General features: G+C 41.4%; 1 protein-coding gene across 1 annotated transcript in view; it reads right to left on the reverse strand.

Annotated features, from left to right (window-relative positions):
- Positions 1–18,769, reverse strand: part of ATAD2 (ATPase family, AAA domain containing 2) — a 33,843-nt gene extending 15,074 nt beyond the window's left edge. Inside the window, exons 1-17 of the mRNA XM_015428954.1 lie at positions 18,500–18,769; positions 15,741–15,889; positions 14,074–14,126; positions 11,249–11,405; positions 10,514–10,616; positions 9,897–9,987; positions 8,490–8,600; positions 8,027–8,144; positions 7,549–7,653; positions 6,611–6,719; positions 6,256–6,371; positions 5,471–5,645; positions 5,304–5,392; positions 3,905–4,064; positions 1,839–1,929; positions 1,027–1,341; positions 548–671 (exon numbers count right to left, since the gene is read on the reverse strand). Coding sequence (XP_015284440.1) covers positions 548–671; positions 1,027–1,341; positions 1,839–1,929; positions 3,905–4,064; positions 5,304–5,392; positions 5,471–5,645; positions 6,256–6,371; positions 6,611–6,719; positions 7,549–7,653; positions 8,027–8,144; positions 8,490–8,600; positions 9,897–9,987; positions 10,514–10,616; positions 11,249–11,405; positions 14,074–14,126; positions 15,741–15,889; positions 18,500–18,769 — 2,336 coding nt within the window. The remainder of the gene's footprint in view (positions 1–547; positions 672–1,026; positions 1,342–1,838; positions 1,930–3,904; positions 4,065–5,303; positions 5,393–5,470; positions 5,646–6,255; positions 6,372–6,610; positions 6,720–7,548; positions 7,654–8,026; positions 8,145–8,489; positions 8,601–9,896; positions 9,988–10,513; positions 10,617–11,248; positions 11,406–14,073; positions 14,127–15,740; positions 15,890–18,499) is intronic.
- Between the last annotated feature and the right edge of the window lie 2,015 nt (positions 18,770–20,784).

The raw sequence follows: 20,784 nt of genomic DNA on the forward strand, positions 1-20,784 counted from the left end.
CTGCCGTTTCTTTATATTTTAGTTACTGCAAAAAAGAGACAAGGCCAGTGTCTTCAAGGAGGCCTAAACTAACCTCACATGCAGTCCCCACAACTCCTTATAAAGAGGGAAAAAACACTAAGCATTTTCATCATGGAAGCTGGGTGGTGAAGGTGTACTTAACACCTCCTCCAACTTTCTGCTAAAACTCTCTCTAAAAAGAGCCCTCCACCATGGGATTTTACACACACGAATTTGGAATGTGCTGGGAAGGGGGGACACGACTAACTGCATTTAAAAAACAGAGAAAGGTTAGGCACCTGCAACATACACACCCCAATGTACTCCTCCACTCAAATCAATCGGTTTCCTCTTTTCCTAAGCAACAGCCACTTAGCCCAGATATACAAGCTCGTAAACCTGCCTACTTTCAAGTTTCAGTGCTGGTCTTCATTTAGACTGAAGGAGTAAATTAATCTATACAGTCATATGAAATAATAAATGAAATTAAGAGTTCTACAATCTTAATTCATAGAAATATTATACAATTTCATAGCAATATACTTACCTGTTAAAATTAAGATTTTCTTTCTGGTTATCTGATGTTTTCTGGCAATGTTCAGCTTCAAACACTGATAGTCCCTCTTCATCACTGTACAGCATGTCATTATCCAGCACATCATTTGCGAAATCTTAAAAACAAACACACACAAATTTCTAAGGTTTGGACTACACTGAACTGTAAAAGCCCTTCCACAGATAGAGCAAGTTCGTGGAAGGTTTCTTTGTTAGTCAAGGGACCCTGAGGAATGGCATGGGGTCTAGCACCTGTATAGTTGCAGTAATAAAGAGAAATAAGGGGAAATCAGCAGAAAGCCCAAACACCCTATGGAGCAACAGCTCCCCCCATTGCTCTTATGGAAGCACTGGCATCACAAGTTATTAAAATAAATAAATATGTAACTGTTAAACTTAAATGTACATTATCAACTCATTGTCTGTGGCATAATTTCTCCACAAATCAATTAGAAATCCATATGCACATACCTGGCTTTTCCCTGCCTTTTTGTGCAAGTTCTGCATGTGGAAACACTCTCTGCAGGGTTTCCAGGATTCTCTGAAGTGTATTTTCAAGCAGTGGTTTTGCAATGGTAGAAAGTGCTTGACCAGGTGACGACACTGCCCTCAGGGAGGCAGGTATGGTTTTTTGCATAGCCACTACAAAATCTTTAGATGTTATGTTAATAGAAGAAACATCCAACTGTAACTTTGCACTGCTGGTGTAAATTTGAGGGTAACGTCGACGCAAGGCACACAAAGCAGCTTCAGTGCATATGGACTTGATGTCAGCCCCACAGTATCCTACAAGGAAATAATATATTAATTACTTGCAAATAGTCTGAAAACACTCAGGTTTAACTGCAACACAGTTAAAAAGATGAAGGTTGTTTCCATCTAATAACACACACTTCTATCATGACTATTAATTGAATCCTAAGTATCATCTTTTTTACTGTGCTTTTTACAGAGAGAAAAGTCAGCCAAAAGTTCAGAAGCGGACAAGAGAAATTGATTTTCAGTTGTCTTTGATTCAGCATTTTGCTCTGTTTCCCCCTCTCCCCCCTTAACAGTAGCTGAACTGGATGTAATGGCCCACTATGCAAACTGTTTTCATTTAGCTGTTGTATATTTTCCGGGTTTTCATTTACATGACAAGCTGTAACCTACCTTAAAAAAAAAAGCAGATATATCACTGTGGTTATAAGCAACTGGTGTATCATAAAAGATATTTTTACAAAAAGGGTTGAGACAAAAGAAGTGTATTTTCAGACTCTGTACTTGAGAGATTTTTGTCTTACCAACACACTTTCCAGCTAACTCTTCAAGGAACATCTCTGATGGCTTAGGGGACCACTCTTGTGTATGAATTTTGAGGATCTCTCTTCTTGCCTGACAAAAAATATTAATTTTTTAAAATTCTTCCAGCCTCAATACCATATTTTTTAAAAAGCAACAACTATAGTTTAACTTTTGATCAAGGCAGCTTTCAACACTTTTATTTGTCTAAATGACTCTTCTTTCTTGCCCTTAGCTCATTTTTTCAGCCTGATCATAACCATGTTTACCCAAACACAAGATTTCACTAGGATTTATTTTGAGTTAAGTCAAGAGGGCAGCCTCTGTTCTTCCACTTCATTTGCAAGTAGCCCATTATTAGCATTTGAATAGGTATTAATCAGAACTCAATGGATTCAAGATGCACTATACTATGAATTTTGCATACTCAAAACCACCCACTAAAAACCACACCCTATTACCTGAATTTGTGGTAAGGAAATTAGTTGTAACTTAGCAATTATCAGGATATGGTGTATATATAGTAAAGCAAAAAAGCAGCACTTGTTCAGGAGTTTTGAACTTATCTAAAACTAATTAATATAGCCTTATGTTATATCTTTACAAGTATCAGCATTCAAAACCAAGTCCACTGGTTAGTATTTTACTCTATTGAGATTCTTGAAGTATATCACAAGGAATTAAATTATATTGATCACAATGCAATCTATTTTAGTTTTGACATTCTTTTGTATTGGCTGTATTTTGTTATATAATCAGTTTTTCTTATGACCATTCCAAACTATCTCAGTTATGACAGTAAGAGGGAATCCAGGCTGGATTACTCTTTCACCTTCCACTTGCTCCACGGGCAAGACCACACAAGCTAGCTTTTTCCCTGCCAGTGGGCAGCCTCCCAGCTCTAATCTTGCCTTCTCCCTTCTCTCCCTTCAACTCTCTAGCATACACCACTTTATGTCACTACCCCACTTGGTCAGGATGACTGAAGCAAGCGAAATTATAACAGAAAGATTCAAGAAAAAGTCCCAGGTAAAAACATATGGAAGCAGCCAAGCTGGTGCAAGGCATGGATCACGGAGTATAGCAAGAAGGCTGAAACTCAACACACACAAGAATAACATTCACATAATAGCCTTTATTAAGACCAACGAACATTACACAAGCCAGTGGTCAAGCTTTAGTTCTCCAGAAATATGAGACTAAATTTTTTTGCTTTTTCTTTGAGAAAATCTTTATTTGTCAAAGCATTTCCAAATGTACAGAATGGGGGGGAAAGTCCCAGTGGAAAACTCAGAAATTTGGGAGTACTGAAAATAAAAACTTATGTTGTAGGCATAGCAAGAGGGATTCCCTGGGATCAAGAGACTTCAAAGTAAGGAAATCAGGAGAAAGGTTGGCTGGTTTAGGAGAGGGAATCTTAGTTAGGTTAGAGATCTTCGTTAGAAAGAAATGCAGACAGATCAGAGTACTGCAAATACCACTGCCCTCACTGAAATTAAATGTCTCAAATGATCATCTAAATATCTGGAAGTGAATAACTGGATCAGTTTTCTATGGAACTCCAGTTGTCCCAAGGTTCTTCTGTTTGAGCTCATTGACCATCTTGCACACTGGACACTGCATCCCTAATGTAGGTGACCCACTCTGCTTACTTTTTTTACCAACATTCCCAAGGAAAGGCCTTGCAATACTCAGTCTGGCAAAGATCAGCTTGTCAAGGGCACCAGAACAGTGACTGAGGCCAATAAAGCAGAGGTGTCTTGGTATTAGTAACTAACCTCAGGTATTAGTAACTAACCAAGGCTCTGAGTGATCAACGTAATACCCAACCAGCCCACTGGGACAGCTACAAAAAGCTCTGGGTGCTATCAGGCACAGTATGAAGCACTTTATTCTCCAGCCCATATGCCTGCCTTCCCCATGGGACCATTTAGAGCACAATGGAGCACCTGAAGCAGCACGACTGACTGAAATTGAAATTAAGAAGCTCTTCTACCTGTCTATAGGTGCCCCCATCCCATGGACCATCGGTGGGTTAGGTATTGAGAAATAAAAAGGAGATTCTTACATCTTTATCCGGCAACGTGAAAAGAAATTCTCTGTCAAAACGCCCAGGCCTCCGTAAAGCGGGATCTATAGCATCCAGTCTATTGGTAGCTCCAATCACCACGATCTCGCCTCTGCTGTCTAAGCCATCCATCAGTGCAAGCAGTGTGGATACAATAGAACTTGAAAATAAAAATACATCACCTACTACTTGGATTCAAACTTCATGCTATTCAAGTAGAAACACCCCCCCCCGGGGGTCAGGGAAATCCTACTAAGTTTTTAGAGAGATGAGGGGAGCTGCAATACATAGGAAAGTGGTGGTGACCTTCCTTGAATAGGTGAAAGGCAAGTTTATGAAACAAGGCTTTTGAATAAGTAACAACTTCTGTGGAATTAGGCTGAAGTTTGTATGAAAAACTGTTCACCACCAGGACATTTGGAAACTCGTGACACTTTCTAACTTTTTAATGTATTTATTGTCTTTACTGTTTTTGCAACCAGAGTCATAAACAGCAGAACACTTCCTAATGAAGTGTGATCTGTGACGCAACCTCAAGTAATTTCACCAGTCCGAAACCCATTTAGCAGTAATGCCTAAAATTAGTCACCAGGTAAGACCAGCAGAATACATGAGACACAATCATGGCAGTGCTATAGTCCTTGGGGACAAGTGATACTGATGTAATGAACTAGTTGATCAGGAGATACTGCTGTTTAGCCTCTGATCCAGCAGCTATGCCAGAGGTAACATAAATGCACTCTTGGAATTACTAGGATACATCTTTGAGTTGAACCAGAGTTCAAAATTCATCGAGATACTGCTGTTTAGCCTCTGATCCAGCAGCTATGCCAGAGGTAACATAAATGCACTCTTGGAATTACTAGGATACATCTTTGAGTTGAACCAGAGTTCAAAATTCATCTTCTGACATGGTGTTAGCCAGTGCTGCATTTAAACAGCTGTTATTTTAGGTAAGTGACTAATTGCAAGGATGTTTTAAGCAAGTCACTCTATGTCAGCTCCTCTTCCCTGTTACAAAAATTGCAATAGTGACTTGTGGAATACAGTATTTCTACAAGTACTATTTACAAGGGATCTTTTTTCAGTGAGAACAAATGAATAATTTGAAAATGCAAGTTCTCAGATGAGCTTTCTGAACTATTTTTAAAAGAGAAAACATGAAAAGCGTTGATTACCACCATGATGGCACCAATTAAGTTTGCATTCATATTAATTCATTCTATTCTATTCTCCAAACAAAATAGATCCATGGTAGTCTATCCTTTATCATTTTTCTTTGGAATTATAGTTCTAGTTTGAGGACCATAAATATGAAACCAAACTTAACCAATCCCAAGTTTTCAAAGATTCAAGCCAATATTTAAACGACAACCAGTTTCAAATATTAGGTTTATACCTGTGAATTTGATCTTGTCTGCTGGACCGTACAGGAGCAAGACCATCTATCTCATCAAAGAATATAATTGAAGGGCGCATCTGATAGGCCTACAAGGAATGTTGGGATACGTAAGTACTGAAACAGCAATGCACAACACAATTGAGAGACAAAGCAAGTAAGATTACCTGATCAAACAACAGGCGAAGCTGCCTCTCAGATTCTCCCACCCATTTACTGAGGCAATCGGCACCTTTCCTCATAAAAAATGCTATTCGTCTGTCACCTTGACTGCACTCGTTAGCAAGGGCCCTGGCAACAAGAGTTTTTCCAGTACCTGGTGGACCATAGAAAAGGCAACCCCTGTCAAAAAAAGGAATTTGAAATCTTCAGTTAAGAGAATTACGTTGACTTCTCCAAAACATTCAACACTGCAACCAATCTCATGCTCACAGGATATAACTTCCAGCAGTGCATCTAAAAAGGTACCTAAGAATTCATGCTTATCTAGTAAACCAGGACGAATGAGCTATCAAAAACTGAACATGTCATGGCCCTCATGTTACTGGCATTAAGAACAACTTTGGATATTGACCTTCCTACATCAGACCATCTTATAGCAATCGCCACCTGCACTTTTTTGCACTTTATGTAAATTGTTTACGTGAAATTTTACAGTATTGCATCTATGCATTGGAGTTTTATTGTATTTTATTGTATTGTAACTTGTTAACTTGAGCGGGATATAAATCGAAAGTAATAAATATATAAATAAGTAGAGCTTACATTCTATTCTCCCTTCTCTCCCCTGCATCACAATAGAAACTGTTTATGAAGCTCTCTCCCACCCCCATTTTCCACTGGCATGTGTATATACGCTGAAGACAAATGGAAAGTTGGTAATGGTCTATGGCCAAGATTTCAAGAATGCTGCTTTTGCTAACTAGAAGTCATATATATTTAAATGGCATACCTTGGAGGCTGGATTTTGAACCTCTCAAACACTTCTGGATAAAGCAGTGGGAAAACCACCATCTCTTTTAGAGCTGAAATATGGCTGGAGAGTCCGCCCACGCTGTCAAATCGTACCTACGGAAGGAAAAGTTTACAGATGAGGCCAAAGGAAAGCCACACGGACAGACACCTGATGCAGTGTCATTGAGACTGTTAAACAAACAGACTGTTCAAGCAGCCTGTAATTCCACTTTTAAGAAAGGTTATTTTTAAAGCAGACTGTTCAAGCAGCCTGTAATGCCACTTTTAAGAAAGGTTATTTTTAAAGCATTCAGTAACAAATTACAAAGAAACCTGAAGTATTACACACTTACTGAACAGTCAATTTGCATTGGATCAACATCAGCCAGGCTTGCTCCAATTTTCATACGATCCTTGTGGATTCCCTTCAAGTCATCTTTTCTGACGTTCAAAGGAAGGCACCTGGTTCAAAAATCAGTTGTTGGCATGGGGAAGAGAACAGAAGACAGAACACTACCACAAACAGGTTATATTCTCTTGCCAAGTTAAAATTTTTAATATTAAAGTGTCTAGAGATAATTTCATATTAGAAATCACAAAGCAGCATACATCATTCTCCTCTCCTTTTTTTCATCCTCACAAATCATGTGACGTAAGTTAAGCTGAGAAAGTGTAACTGGTCCAAGGTCACCCAGAGAGCTTCCATGGCAAGAGTGATGATTTGAACCTGGGGCATTCCAAATCCTAATCTAAAATTCTAACCACTATGCCTCACTGGCTTTTGTGGGGTGGCTGCTGTTGAACAGTGGCAAGTAGCCAGTCCTGACAGAGTCATGCAAGTTGAGTGGGGAAAGGTTACTCCATGGTTGCTGCCAGGCCTGGACACACTCAGCCCTCCTTCAAAGGCCAGAACAGTCCTGGAAAAAGTCCAGCCCCCTCCCCTGCATTTCACTACCATGGTTTACAAGCAATCCCACAATCACCACTGAGAGGGTATTCATTTCATAAAAGCTACAGGTGCTTTCCATTATTGGGGGGTCTTAACGCCTTGATTTTCTTTAAGATTTTAGAAAGATCTGTTTTGCCTGTTCATGACTCGTTTCAGGATTTAAGGATCCACAGGTGTAGTCATGTTGAGATTACATATAGATGATGCTTCTTCCAGTAAGTTACCTTTAACCCCAGGAAAGCTGGAATGAATGCAGTTTCTCAGTAACCATATCTCGTTCTACTAATAAACATTACAGGATACCATATTAATATTGAGTGGTAAAAGTTACAAAAAGGATACCTGCTTAATGCTTTGTTCAGACTTCGTTTCCTACGCCTTTCAAAACGTTCGTCATCAGATGACGATGATGACGTAGAATCAGTGTTATGAATTGCATGCTTTCGTCTGTTTTCATTTAAAGTAAAGCACTGTAAGTATACACGTACTGTGAAATGTTACATAATTCAGTCATTAAGTGACACACACAAATAATTCCCAGCATTACTGAAAATGTTATGTCGTGTCAGTAGCCATATGACGGCAAACTACTATGTGCAACACCAGCCGACATAATCATAGTACAATGAAGCAAGAACATACAGAGTTATCACAACTCCGCTTTCAAAAAAGCTACTTGATTAAACTGTAAAAGCTACAGTGAGCAAAGCATTCTTAGGGCACGTAGAAATTAAACTGAAGACACTGCTGGTTCAGTAACTGAGGGAACAGAGAGGATATCTGAAGTACTAACAATGTATTGTTATCAAAGATAACAAACCTGTTCATCTTTTTGCAGTAAGGGCTCCTCGGTCCCACAGGGCTGAAGGAAAACCTTCGCCGTACAGCAGATGCAGCATCAGGGTAAAATAGTTTGGGCTTCCTTTGGTGCCTGGGTTCTGTTAACAAAAGGAATGGTCACACATTTCTGCCTACAGGTTAATAAGTGAAAATACACAAGCTAATAACAAGCTTGCTTAGGTAAAATCAAAACCTAGTAATAGCTAAGTTGGTTTGTTTCAGGAAAGCATTCTTGTTCCTTTACACTGTGGAAGATTTGCAGAAATTAGGTCCATTTCAACTGTTGAAAAACTGGTGGTATATAACTGTGGTATTAACCATACTTGTGCATTAAAGAGTAAATATGAAGGAGTCCGTTTACAATAAGATAAATGTTTTCTGAGTGAAACATGACAGCCACAGAAAAATTAGGCCTACCAAAAAATGGCACACAGGGGACCTACTTTCTGGTGAGGCTTGATAGCGCACTACAGTTTTTCGTTTTCGGAGGTCATAGCGCTTTCGATTGTCTTCCCCATCTTCATCTTCTTGGTCTTCTCCTTCTTCTGACGACTCTGATTAATACAGAATAATTTAACTTTTTAAAATGGCTTATTTAACCCAAGCAGATTCTGTGAAACACAGCCCTAGGAGATATTGCCCATTTTAGATGAGTAACTGCAGACTCATCAAAACAAAGAATGTTGCACAAGTATTTTATATTGCTTTAAAGATAAACTGCAAGAAGATTTCAATGGAGATAATTCCTGGGGCCATAAGCTCTTTTTTTCAAGGTGTTGTTTTCTGCATTTCTAAAACCCAGAGACATTGATACAGTCAATATTCCCCAAAGATGCAGCTATTCCTATTATACAGAACACAGGAAGAGGTGCCTTTGGTGCCAGCCCAGACAGTGAGGAGTCTGGGAGTGACACTGGATGCCTCTCTTTCCATAGAGGCCCAGGTTACTGCAGTTGCCAGATCTGCGTTCTTCCATCTTAGGCAGATCAGGCTACTGAAGCCCTATCTTTCCCCCCCAAGACCTAGTGACGGTGACCCATGCAATGGTCACCCCCCAGACCTGATTACTGCAACTCGCTCTACCCAGGCTTACCCTTGAAGCTGATCCAGAAATTACAATTGGTGCAGAATGCAGCAGCACGCCTGCTGATGTCAATGCCTATGCGGGCTCACATTAGGCACGTGCTCCGCCAACTGCATTGGTTGCCAGTTGAGTACAGGATTAGCTTCAAGGTGCTGGTTTTGACCTGTAAAGCATTATACGGCCTGGGACCAACATATCTAAGGGACTGTCTCTTTCCATATACGCCTCAAAGAGCATTACGCTTGAAAGATCAACACCTCCCGGTGGTCCCTGGCCCCAAAGGATACCCGTCTTGCCTCAACCAGGGCCAAGGCTCTCTCTGTCCTGGCCCTAACCTGGTGGAACATACTCCCTATTGAGACCAGGGCCCTGCGGGATCTTCTTCAATTACGTAGGGTCTGCAAGATGGAGCTGCTTCGCTAGGCCTTTGGCTGAGGCAGCAGGCACCTATATATGGCCTCCATGAGGTTGCTGTCACCCGTCTATTTACTGACCAACAACAACTGGCCTTTAACTCACTGCACCATTAGACCAGAACTTTATAGCCAACTGGTACTGTTCCAAGCTGTACCCATTGCTTTGTTATAATGTTTTATCGTGTTTTAAACTGAAATTGTATTTATTATAATTATGTTACCAGCCCTGAGCCCGTCCACAGGATGGGCGGGATATAAATACAAATAATAAATTAAAAAAATTAAAAAACGGTAAACTGCACTGTTTAGTATGTCACACAATCTCATAACATCCAAAGCAGCACAATGACCTGCACTCCCATCCTGGTTATCTGTGGTCTCTTCATCAATCCTCTGAATCCCTCTTTTTGTTTTCCCACACGAGTATACATCAAGGTTTTCCTAGAATGACATGAGAAAACACTGAGTTACTTTCTATGAAACTAATCTACCTCATAGGGTTGGTATGAAGAGAGGAGAATGCCGTAAGTTGCTTTAAATAAAGCTGAAGGGGAGACAAAAGGGTGGTTGGTGAGTTCAAAGGAGAAGGAACCATAGGGTGGATATACAGGTTGCCAGGAGGAAAGAGGATGTAGTGCTGGGAATAGGATGCAGGGGAAAATAAAGTGTTTGTCCTTCTGGGTTCCCCATTTGTTATTTTATATTTTAAAATTTGTTAGTCAACCTAGCAAATGCGCATGGGTGAAAAGAAGGCCCCTAATGCTAAACAAATAAATGACTAAGAGTGTATGCGTATATTCACTGTATGCTCCTCAAACAGCAACCAACTCTGAAGAAAATATTTTCTCAATATTTACTATACTTCCTCAGCAAAAGTAAAGTCACGAAGCAAAATATACATTTAACAAAGTACACAAGACATTCCAAGTCAACATATTATTCTTTGCACAAACTAAATAAGCATTACCGCTTCAGCATCATTGAACACCCCAAGGTCTTCCAAATCCATCATTCGTCTCCGGCGCATCTTTTTCATGTCATCCATTTTTTGTAGTACAGCTTCTGCAGTGCTGGTAAGTGTAATAAATATGACACTTGTTTTAAATATTTTTCATATATTCAGTTAAACATACCATCATAATGCAATTTTGTGCTAAGACAATCAGGAATAAGCCATTTAAAACGGGCAATGAGTATTTACTGTACATGTGTTTAGAGTTGTTCAAGCATTATTATTGAGTAGTGTAATACTTGAACACTTAGACACAGGTTAACATCCAGAAGGCTCCACAAGAGCATACACCAAACGTTCATGTCTTCCTTTTCTACTTTCACCCCTGGAAAAACCATTCCTGCAGGTGAGAAGACCCTCTAGTCAGTGACATGGGGTGGAACATTTTCTGCCTCACAAGAGTTGTTTACCCATATTCATCTGGACTGTTGTGCTGAAAATTAATCACATTAAGATGAATTGTGGAATACGGATCATGGACAGATCCCAGTGTTTGTACATAAGCAAAGCTTTTACGTGGTGAGTTTGTCTTCTTTTGTAACATTTAAATTGGAAAATTTTCTGATTCAAATTTTCCTAGAAAACCCATCATCACTGCCTCTAGTGAATCACCCAACACAATTCAAAGGACTGTTTTTTAAAAAGTTTTTAAATGTTTCATAGTGTTTGACAATGCACAGAAAGACTTACTTTGTAATAAGTTTGTCAAATAGAACTGATTGATTCATAGTGCTGTAACGGCTTCGTCTAATTCTGCAGCTGCGACGGACTTCAACATCTCCATTTTCTTCCGTACCATTACTAGCCGTAGCATTTACTCTTGATCTTGTGACAGGAACTACAGTACCTAATTATTGAAAAAATCAAAACACACCTTTGCTAGTTGATTTGTTTACACAAAGAGTAGCACATTTTTAGATATTGTATATCTCGGAGACTAGAGATGGTTCACATAAAGTTGGATTTGAAATTATGGCTTAATATTTATGTAGCACACCCTGGATACTTTACATTATACAATTTTAAAAAGAAATAACCCTATGAGTTAGATACAAAACTTCCATCAAAAAAGAGAACAAAAGTAGCCAGGAGTGAGGGGTAACTTTCAGCTGAATCTGTTATTACTGTGGTCATCCTATGCTGTGTATTACATTGTGCTGGAGGATCCCAACCCTTTGTAGCAGCTTTACAGGAGACGGTGGTGGAAGATGGTTAAAAAAAAACCTCCTACAGACTTGCACTGTGTGTGGAAGCCTTGAGTGCAACTCACAATAAAGAACCATGAATGCTCTAGAAATACCCAGAGAGTAAGGTGGCCTTCACAGCAATTCTAAAGCAAAGTTGGGAGGGAAGAGTTAAGATCTGGCACGTACCATAATATAAATGTGATAATTCTGAGCTAAATATATTTCCCTTGAAATGCTATCTTTGTTATTTTATACTTATAAACCTTAACTCTACTAAGTGTCCTGTTTAAAAGTGTGCTTCAAGAGATCAGCTGTACATATTTCATACTATACACTACCTTTCAATACCAAAGTTTTTTTATAGCTGTACACACTACCTTTCAATACCAAAGTTTTTTTAAAAAATTGAACAATTTGTCTGTTTAGGAATATGAGCATGGCTGAGGGGAAAAATTAACCTCTGGCTTTGCCTACAGTTCCCTTATACATTGGTGTGTTGCTTGAGGACATGGCTATGAAAATAAATAAGTGATGGCTAAGGAGGGAAAGGAGTCTCCACATTTTTCCTGCAGTCTAAACAAGAACTAAAGAGTCAGAAGATGGTATGAAATATTTGCTCTCTTAATTATGAAGGAAGTCTGAACTACATATTTTAATGGACAGCTAGTAACTGTGGGGAAAATGGTTTTCCTCCAGAAGTATAGATTTGTTTCATTTTTAGAATTACCAATTACTTAGATCTGTGCTATCTCAAACTGTAAAGTGGCCAAGAATTTTACAGCAAACCCCGCTTTAAAAACTACTACTTCTATAACATTCAAGAAAAGACTTCTGCTTACTAAATTGCAGCAAAGCATATTGCAACATAAAATTATAACACATTAGAAACCACAAGAATAGGATTTTCATCCTACCATACCAGCTGCTGCTTCCTCTCCTTGTTTGTCCCCCCATCCCAGTTCTCACAGGTTTATAGAAATCTCCCCCCTTTCTGTACCTGGTACCAATACACAGATATTTTGATCTGCACTCCGAGAGCAAATCCAAAATTAAATACATAATAATGTATACAGAAGTGCTTCAATAAAGATACTGGAAATTAAGTATTGTTACTTCTGAAAATAGGGGCTGCGATGGCTCAAGTGGTTAAGACGCTGAACTGCAGACCGGAAGGTCAGTAGTTGACCAGTTCGAGTCCCAAGTGCCGCATGACAGAGTGAGCTCCCGTCTCCGGTCCCAGCTCCTGCCAACATAGCAGTTCGAAAGCAAGAAATTGCAAGTACATAAATAGGTACCGCTTAGGTGGGAAGGTAACAGTGTTCCGTGCGCCTCAGCATCTAGTCATGCTGGCCACATGACCACGGAAACGTCTTTGGACATCGCTGGCTCTTCGGCTTGGAAATGGAGATGAGCACCGCCCCCTAGAGTCGGATTCGACTGGCTTTTGAGCAAGGGAAACCTTTACCTTACTTCTGAAAATAACATGGCCTCACCTCAGGTTATACACTAAACCTGAAACAACATGCCTACATTCTGGAGGAGAGACTTCCAGCAGCCTGCAGTCAGATAACTGGCTGGTTTGGTGAAATGATCTGTGTACATTTCAGCCATCATTGCCCCCTCCAGAATGCCATAGCACAATGGTGCAATGACAACAGAAACTTCACGTGACAGAATTCCGTCAGAATCTAGATCACAGATGTAAACAACCCTTTTCCTTCTTGGCTTTTTGGCCCACAGAACTCACCCCTCCAAACCTTCCTTGCCTGCTTACATCTCTCTCACCAATACTGCAGTCCAGGGCCTTCTTCCTAAGATTTCCCCAGTCCTATTGTTTTCAGCTCCACGTCTCCCCTATCTGAGGTTTCCACAGATTCTTCAGGCCATGCCATGTTTTGTCCTGCATCCTTTGAGCCAACCTCCCTTTCTAGCACTCCCCTCTAGTTTCCGGAGGTGTTCAATTCCTCTGGACAATTTTAGGTACTGCGAAGATCCCTCTGTCCAATAGGTTCTTGCCTCAGCTCACTGTTGACTCTGTTCTTCTCATCAAATCTTCTTTCTCAACCTACTCTTCCTTGTTCTCTACCACCTTCTATTTACCTGCCTTCAGTAACCTTGCCCATGGAGTCCCTATTATTATAGTAAAGAAAATAACTCAAACCCCTTCCAACAGAATTTAACTTTGGTACCTCTACAGAAGCCTCTCTTACATACAGCTACCCACCTTAGCAGATAGAAAGCCCCAGGGCAGAAGGTACAATGGGCTCAGTGGTCCACTAAGTTTTTTTACCACTCTGTAATTCACAAAAAATTTATTTACTAAATTACCTTCTTCACAGTCTTCATTCTTTTTATTATCTGCCTGCAGTCTGGCCAGTTGCCTACAGAAAAACAAAAACATCGGTTAAATCTTAAAACAGCACATCCAGTCAAACATCTGACTTCACCACTTTTCTCTAGAAGCAGTACTAGAATTTTCTCAATCACAAAGAAAGGATTTAGCATTTGGAAGAAATATAGAACACTTCTATTCAACTTTCAGCTATAGACAGATATGATTTTGGAATCACAAATGGATAAAATTGAAGGACCGGCTCTCCCTCTATAATCCCTTTTGTATTCTGTGTTCATCATCACGCAGCTTGTGGGTGGGGCTGGGGCTGAGAGGTCTGCTTGGCTACCCTCAGGACAAGGGCATTTTCCACACTGGCCCTGGCCTGGTGGAATGCCTTGACAGATAAGGTTTGAGCCCTACAGGACCTTCCGAGCTTCCGCAAGGCTTGCAAGTCAGCCTTGTTCAGGGAGGCCTTCTTCTGAATAGCCAGTGTCTGATTTTGTTATCTTATATATTTTATATGCAATTGTTGTTTTATTGTTGTAATTCACTCTGAGCCTTTTGGGAAAGGGTGAAATAGAAATCTAACTAATACCAGCTTTTAAAAATACTTGCCCTGCACATTGTCTAAATTATTTAAAATGTTGATTTGTAGGATCACCACAGGACCTTGGGACATCCAAGCTAGATCAAGTTTTCATATAATAGTGGAAACTGTCCCTCAGACACTATCCTATAATCCTGATATTGTTTCTATCAGCTAACACTAAGAGGCCAGAGTGAGATAAATACCTAAGCATCTTCCACTGTGCTTGATCCAGATGAACACTCCCCCTCGTTTCAACTGCCATTACGGAGGCCAGAGGAAAACAGAGATAGTGGGCAGGCATCCTTTCAGTGCTCTTATTAAAATTGTAACTTAACCTCTATTAGTATTTGTTTGTTTTGAATTTGTGTAAGATTATTCAGAAACCCAGTTTGTTTTGAAAAGAAATACAAACATTGGGATTCAATACTTTAAAAACACTGGCATGTAAAATATTACTAGTCTTACGGAAACCACAGCTGTATTGTGTGATACCCTAGTTGTTTGGTTTTTATTGATTTAGGAATTCAAGCATGCATACTAACTTTTTCATGAACTGCAAACAGCAAAGAGTTCACAGAAGGAACTCTGCTGCGTTCCGTTTCTACAAGAGCTCCCCCTAGAAGCTGCAACTAATATCTAGGAACCCTTGGAATGCAATACAAAGATCTGTAGTTGGAGGGAGCAAACAACGGACCCCCTCCCATGAGGCCTTGCTCCGTTCAGATAGGATGACAATTTCCACAGGGTCCCTGATCTTTAGGAACAGATTTGGTGGGAACTCTAGTGGGAATCTATGTCTTTCATAAACTCTGTTCATAGGACTGAAATCATTACACCCAGCACATCTTGATCTACGTCAGTTCTAACTACAGATTTGGGCTATATCAAGTGTCAGTTCACAAAGATTTTACTGTTCATTTTGTATGCCACAGAGCACAGCACAAATGAACACAGGATTAAAAAAAAAATCTTATTAGAATGTGGATACTATTACTTGCAGTAGGTTTGCACAGAATCAAAATGGACAAAGGGAACTTGCTAACTTACTTGTAAGACATAAAAAGCAATTACCTTGTAAAATGCTTTCTGTTAATACCATTCTCACTTAGCATTGCCATGCTTTTTTCAAAACTTGAATCCGAGTAATGCTGGTTATTTTTCTGCAGCGCTCTCACGGAATGCCTTGTAAAATGTTCACATTCTTTGTCTGACGCAAACTCCTGAAGAGGCACAAGTAGGAACATATACAGATTATATTTAGAAGCTTTGCTCCAACTTGCTGCTCGTAAAATTGCTACCCTTTGTTATCTTAAGGATTCTAGACTGAACAACTTTGCCAGCTACTGCTATAACACAAAAGCACTAGCCAATGCACAATCTAAAGTGTTATTTTCAGGGAAATGAAACAGATTAAACAGCCTGTGTGGTGCAGTGATTAGAATGTTGGTCTAGAACCTGGGTGATCAGATTTTGGATTGGGTATCACCCTATTTAAAGGACATTACTGCAAAATCCCAAGTGCAATTTGGGAATACTTTAAAACAGCACTACCTAAATAATTGTTGGGTTAACTACTTTACTGGGAGGAGAGCTTTCCCAAACAATAATATATGAATATACTGCTGCCTTATCAGGATTTTTAAATCTGATTATTCAAGAGAAGACAGCAATATTCATATGTGCTGAGTTATAGGAGAATAAAAAAACCTACTACCTGAGAAAGGGAGCTTTGATTCAAATGTTCATACCCCAAAAATCTTGTTGGTCTCTAAGGTGCTACTGGACTTGAATCTAGCAAGGCAAAGCTACCACCAAACAGGTACAAACTAGAAACTGGATGACCCAAAACAGGATAAACAATTGCTTTAGCTTTCTGAAACACCCAACACACTAATGCCCCTTTACAACTAGTAAAGTGAGAGCTAGTGATACAATTATGTAGCCAATTCAATCAAACATGCCCCGCCCCACTAGTCTTTGAATCCAGCTTCAGTTGTGGAATGAACGCATACCTGGTATTTTTGACCACTGTGTGACAGAGTGTTGGACTGGATGGGCCATTGGCCTGATCCAACATTGGCTTCTCTTATGTTCTTATGTACTGCTATACCCCCCCTTCAGACTTATATGTACACTCTCCAGCATATAACAGGAGAATACGTAGTTTGCAAAGAAAACTCCTGCACAAGGCCTGAATAACCCCAAAGTTTAAAATCTGAAGATTCTCAGGACTGCACCAAATCAAAGGGGAACTGACGACTCTCTAATAGAACACTAATGATCCCACATCCTCATGTAATGACAAGAGTGATGAAGGCAGATACAAAATATTTTTTAAAAAACAACCCAACAGGGCATTTGCAGAGCATCATAACTTGACAACTAATCCAGTAGCTGAAATATCCCAGAACAGTAACAAAATCCTGCTACAAATGTATGAAGAGGTTCCTCACTGGTAGGGGCACACACAAAAAGGTACAAAAGAGAAAATGAGGAAAAAGTTTCAAAACAGCAGCTAGAGTAGGTTCTATGCAGACAGCAAGGTAGAAACCAAGGTGACCCACTACTAGTGACTGTATTTACTCAAATGTAAGGCTAGGTTTTCCCCATGTATACCATCAAAAAGAAAAGAAATCATATTAATTTCACATGCAAGTTACAGTTACGTCCACTAATAAAATCTTTCTGTGTATATTTTTTTGGGTGGTCTTACATTCAGGGGTTATCTTCATTTCAAGTAAATATGCAACAAATCTGCATCATTGGCAGAGACAGCATTGAAACGATTAACTATTCTGATCCCTGGCCACTTGACAGCAAGTCTCCAGCACTCCCTTACTCAAAGGGACCCTCTGTCCTATCAGCACTGCTACTGACACTCCAGGAAAACACAGGAAGTGCATCTCAGTATTCACAAGATTTCTCCCCGTGGTGGGAAAGACAACCTTCAAGTCAGCCTAAGTGTGAGACCCACGGTTAAGAAAACGGCTTTCTGAAATAAAGAGATAGATCAAGTTGGGTAGCCATGTTTATCTGTCTGTAGCAGCAGAAAAGAGCAAGAGTCCAGTAGCACTTTAAAGACTAACAAAATATGTGGCAGGTTAGGAGTTTTGGTTCACTTCTTCAGATCATCTCTTTTCTGCCAAAATGAAAGTTATCCAACATGTAACTCCGTGTCAGGCGGCCCATTTCTCCTTCTCCCACCCAGCCCCCTTCAACTCCCAAAATGTACAAAAATTCGCTGGAAAATACGCTGGAGGTTCTTCGTCCATTCCAGAAATATTGTTGCATGCCCGGGGGGGAGGGGGGGGGCAGGTTGCTTTAACTAGATCCATAAACGAAAAGGCCCGTGTCAGCTTTCCGCTCAGACCCCAAACGAAGCACACAATGCCGTGAAAACTTCCCACTTCTCCCTAACGCTTCATCACAGTAGACACTAAAGAGGGAGAAAGTTTCAGACCTTAAGATGGCGATCCAAAAAGAAAAAGGGAAGAAAAAAAAAAAGGCGGTCTCTACAACCACCACCACCATTTTGGTTTGTAGCCGCCCGGCCTGAGTAAGCGTCCGGCGCAGCTCAAGACTAAACAGATAAATAAAAGGTCGGGGCGCAGTTGGCGGGGGTGCCGTTTGTTTGCTTTCACCCAACGCGCCTACCCGGAATTCCTTTTTCTTTTTCTTGGTACCACATTTCAGTCTTGGAATCATGGAGTTCGAAGGGACCTCCGGGATCATCTAGTCCAACCCCCCCCCCCGCAAAATGCGGGGAATTCACAAATACCTCCCCCCTCCTCCACTGGAAGACGAAGTTTTTTAAAAAGCCAGAGCAAAACCTTTAAGGATTCCCTCGAAATAACGCCTCCAATCGTCGCGTCGGCCGAGTCTCCCCGCGGCCCCTGAGCACCCGAAGGGCCTCCCCCTCCCTCCCTCCCTATGAAGAAGACGGAGCTCGTCTCCATCGTGTCGTAGAGGGACCCCGGCGGCGCGGTCCGGCGGCGGCGGCTCGCGTTGGCGGTGGGGGCAGCTGCGGCGTTGTTGCCGCCGTTCTCGTCCTCCGCACCGGGGAGGCTCGAACTTCCCCAGCCGCTCCGAAGCATCACCATGGCCGGTCTGAAGCGGCGGCCCCCAAATCAAGCGGCGGCCACGACACTTTCCGTCCTTCCTCAGCCAACCTCCGAATTCTGGCGCCACAGACCGAACGCGCCGCCTCACCAACCGCCTCACGGATCCCTCCACCCCACAGCCCTTTTCCTCTGGCGGGAATTCTCTCAAAACACTAGCCGACAATAAATTGTTTTACATACCTCGGTCTGCTTTCCTTCCAAGGCCGGCTACGAAACCACACAGCAATTTTAAAAAAATACATATATCCCGGAACTATTTTTTGTCTCAAGAAGTTCCGGAGAGCGCCACGACTCGCGGAAGAGGATATTACTGAGTGCTTCTCCAGTTTCGGAATTTTTGGCGCGTACAGAAGTTTTTTGAGGGGAAAAGCTTGTTTTGCTGGGCTCTGATTGGCTGACTTCGGCTGCGCCCCATCGGCCTGGCGTTGCCGTCGCGTGCCAAGCGGAATTCAAATAAGAAGTTTTTAAAGAGACACAGACGCACACTCGCGCTCTCTTTTCCTCCTTAGCAAAACCCGCTTTCCTGCATTGTTACAACGTGTTAGAAGCGGGGCGGGGGGCGCGCGGAATAAGTAGGTTTGCCACCCACCCTCCAGGTGGCACGGTCAAGGAAGGTCCAACACAAAGATTAAACCAACGGTGGGGTTTGCTTTGTCAAACTAGCAGAGATGGCAATGCATAGGGATTGTAAAACCAGTACTGTCAATAGATAACTAAAGAAGGACAATTCCCAGGGCCTGTTGAGATCTCCATTCCCAAAGCTGTCAATGTATTTCTTACAACTCATTAGCTAACAATAGAATTGAGTGGGTTCATTTGTGCTCTGTGTTTTACAATTGACAATTTTCCCTCTTTCACTGCTTGGTCTTTTACATTCGGAAGAAAGATTTCTATCCTGCCCTCCTCCACAAGTGGGCTCAGGGTGGGTTACAGCAAACCAATAAAACAAAAACAATTTCCATATAATTCCAATTTAAGACCTAAAAACCAGACTAATTGATACATGATGTCAAACCAGTAATTCAGCAAAGCCCCCGGTGTATGCTGTATGTATGTCCAGAAAGGGCCAGCATATTAAGCAAGTGGGCACAAGCCACCACCTATGGCACAACTTGGTACAGTGCATGACATAGGTGGGTTAGAACAGGGAAGGTTGATATAATTAGGCACCCACCGCCTCAAACAAAGGCATGGTGGGAAAGCACTGTTTTACACAGGGGTCTTGTTGTAGAAAAAGAGCTGCCGGAGCTCATTAGCATAACTCATTAGCATAACTTATTTGCATATGCCACGCCCCCTGACATCACCGGAAGTGACAGAAGGCCACACCCCCTGACATCACCGGAAGTGTGTCAGAAGGCCCTGCTACTTACCCTCCTGCTTCATCCTCATTCCCAAACGGAATGAGGATCGAAGCAGAGGGTGGGGTAAAGAAGGGGGCGGGGCTTCACCACGTGACCGCCCCGCCCCCTAGAGGTTCTCTTCCGGAGCTCCGTACCTGAGAGCTCCCCCCCCCACTAGAGCCCTGGTTTTACAGGCCCTGTTGAATGGTAAGAAGTCCCGCAGGACCCTGGTCTCACTTGGGAGCTTGTTCCACCAGGCCTAAACTGAAAAAACTCTGGCAGAAGCTAAGTGGATGTCTTTTGGGCTGGGGAAATGCTCCCTCTAAGCTGTGGCATCTTGTGAGCAAAAATTCTACTTTGTGAGCTACTGGCATTAAAGTTGTGAGTGAGCGATTTGGCTTCTGCATAAACTAGTTTGCTCGGGAGCCATCCTTCCTGAGCTAAGACAAAAAATGTGTGAGCTGGAGGCTAAAAAACTGTGAGCTAGCTCACACTAACTCATCTTAGAGGGAACACTGCTGGGAACCACCAGATGTTGTTCTGACCAGCGGGGGACATATTGGGAAAGACGATCCTGCAGATATGTTTAGCAGCTCCATTTTTAACTTTATTTTTTACTTTTTGCATGATGTATTCCTGGAAACCCAGACT

This window comes from Gekko japonicus, unplaced genomic scaffold, assembly GCF_001447785.1.
Source record: "Gekko japonicus isolate JY-2015 unplaced genomic scaffold, Gekko_japonicus_V1.1 scaffold1004, whole genome shotgun sequence".
NCBI classification, from domain to species: domain Eukaryota; kingdom Metazoa; phylum Chordata; class Lepidosauria; order Squamata; family Gekkonidae; genus Gekko; species Gekko japonicus.